We start from the raw sequence: 2663 nt of genomic DNA on the forward strand, positions 1-2663 counted from the left end.
TGGTGAGATCCTGTTCCCGAGTCTCTACCATCCTGCCGCCGTCCCATACCAGACCTTTTTGATTTCTCAGGTCTCCCAATTGCGCCATCCCCTCGCTAGGGTTTCAATATCAGGTATCAAATCAACGAGAGAGAGAGAAAAAAAAAAGTACAGGGTACATGTTTTACGTCCCGTTTCCAGACGTACCGCCCATTTGATATGGTTCGCGCTTCCAGAACCCATGTACTCTTTAGTGGTACATTATGGCATAAATGAGGATTATATCTCTCAAAGTAGACAAAAGTAAAAGTCGAACACGTTGTTTCCTCAACCCAGAAGCGCGGAAACATCCATTCTAGAGTCCTTATCCGCAGCTGAAGGAGAAGTAGGCGGCAGGGCTTGCTGGACTGTGCTCCTCACGGGCGAATTGGGTGCTGTGAGGAGGTGGGATGGAAGAGAGGGCAGGCGCATGTGACCGGCTTCTTTCCTGTCGCTTGGAGCATTGAGGAGGCTACCGAAGGAAGGCAGCGAGCGAGGGGCCGAGTTCTCGTCCATGCGGAGCGGTGCCAGTTGGACAGATGGCGATGTACCGCGCGAGAGGCATTGGGGGGAAGTGGTATAGCTTGAGGCGGCATCGGACATGGTGGATGTCTCTCCGTCCAGACCATCACTGCCGGGCGAAGAGGTAGAATTGGGCGACGGAAGCGGCGACTCGAGTTGATAGTAAGGGTGGCTGTGGGTGTAGAAGGCGGGAGAGACAGGCGACGACATGCCGTGTCTCGTGTGAGAGTAGGAGGCGGCATGAGAGTTGATGGTGAGAGTGGGTCGGAAACCAGAGTGACCATATCTGCGGTCGTCGTAGCCGGAGGTGCTGCCTTGGTTGGCCCTGCGACGATCGTGACGCTTTCTGCGGTTCTGGCTTCCATTCCACCAGTTCTTGACGGCATTGTCACTGCGGCCGTGCAGCCGTCTTGCGATCTCTGCCCACCTCTTGCCGATCTCGTTGACGAGGATCTCGATTTGGGCACCCTCCTCGGGAGTGATGGGCTCATGATTCAAAGTAGGCTTCAGGTTTTGATGGAATCGTTCTCTGCATTGCTTCGGTGTCCTTGTTCCCAAGGCTTGGGCAATCCGCACCCAGTTCAATGGGCCCTGGTCGTTGACAAGCTGCATGAGATAGGCGTCTTCCTGTTGGGACCAAGGCCCTCTCCTTTGAGAAGCGAGAGACATCTTTAGCTGTGGACGAAGTTGCGAGAAAGTGGCTGGAGTGTTGAGTTGCAAGTATCGGTATCGACAGAATACAAGGGAGTCCGACGATGATACTTGTGTATGTGTGTGTGTGTGTGTGTGTGTGTAAATATATGTGTATGTGTGTGGAAGGAGAAGAGATGTAATTGTTAAGTAAGATGGTAGCAGTAGCAGTAGACTGGTAATTGAAGGCTGATGGCAAGTTGATGATGGGAATGAGGAGGCTGAATAAGGTCTTGGATGAGCGTGGGATGTCTGCGTATATATGTTGTTGAGCAGGTGGAAGCAGCGTGGTGGAGAAACCGAGCCAAAAGCAGAAGCGTTCAGGTTGGAAAGGCTGTGCGTTCAGAAGGAGGTGTGTAGGTAGGTACGAATACTGCGTACGTGACCGACTACAAGAATAAAATTGGAGGGCCTGGGGGACAACGACGAAAGAATAAGAAAGGATAAGGTTTGGATCGAACCTGGTTAGAGGGTGGGAGAATGAGAACGGGGGGTGTCGTAGATGAAAGGAACTTGCCCCAGTCCAGACGAGTAGATCAAAATCAGGATCAGGATCAGGATCAGAGCAGACGCAGACGCAGACGCAGACGCAGACGCAGAAGCAGAAGAGACGGGTGATGGGTGATGATGGCAGGTGGAGCGACGGTTCGTGAAAATCCCCCGGCACACGCCCCATGTCCCACGCTCACTCAAACTTATTCCTACTCCCACTTCCAAGCCTACACCCACGCCTACTTAGTCCACGCCCACCTAGTCCGAATCGAGAGCGAGCCCAGGTCTGTGAGAAGTGGTACTTCGTACATGGGTAAGTGCCAACATTACCGGCAGCGGCAGCGGCAGCGGTAGTGGCAGCGAGCGGTATTTGGTGGCCCATGGGCAGCTCCGGGAGGGAAGGCAGAGGTCCAGAATGCAGAAGAGCACGATCCGAAGAAGCTGGGAAAGGGCCAGCCGCCGCAGACGTCCAAGCTTGGGGGTCAGAAGAATAACCTTGGGGGTGAACCTAATATTAGGGAGCTACAAAGCTAGAAAAGGCATGCGAGGTTCTCGTTCAAAGTACATCTTCTTCTGAGATCGGGAACTGGAGGTGTGGGGATGGGCGAGGGCGTGGGTGTGCAACAGCAAGAGATGTGGGAGCGAAGAGAAAGAGAAGCAGAAGAAGAAAAGACACGGAGAGAGCCAGTGCCAATGCTCAGGTCTACATTAGCTATATCCGTCGTCGTAGTTATCGTTGTCGTTGTCGTCGCCTTTGAGCAACGGAAGAGACAAGTACATTTCATGTGGTACCTCAAGGTCTGGTACGAAAGGTACGGAGTATGGGGGCTTTGGAAGGAGAAAGGCCTAGATCCAGGCCCGAGTCGCTCTCTCCAGCCAGTGATTTGAGTGGAGAGAAAAACTGGTAGCGTGAGAGATCACCTCAAATCACGGTACGGAAC

General features: G+C 53.2%; 1 protein-coding gene across 1 annotated transcript; it reads right to left on the reverse strand.

Annotated features, from left to right (window-relative positions):
- Positions 1-306: 306 nt before the first annotated feature.
- N0V96_010202 (uncharacterized protein) lies at positions 307-1209 on the reverse strand (the record flags this gene model as incomplete). Its single annotated transcript, XM_053196650.1, has 1 exon — positions 307-1209. The coding sequence occupies one exon, from the start codon at positions 1207-1209 to the stop codon at positions 307-309; it is 903 nt and encodes a 300-aa protein (XP_053045805.1).
- Between the last annotated feature and the right edge of the window lie 1454 nt (positions 1210-2663).

This window comes from Colletotrichum fioriniae (assembly GCF_027942845.1).
Source record: "Colletotrichum fioriniae strain IMI 355084 chromosome Unknown scaffold_13, whole genome shotgun sequence".
Taxonomy (NCBI): domain Eukaryota; kingdom Fungi; phylum Ascomycota; class Sordariomycetes; order Glomerellales; family Glomerellaceae; genus Colletotrichum; species Colletotrichum fioriniae.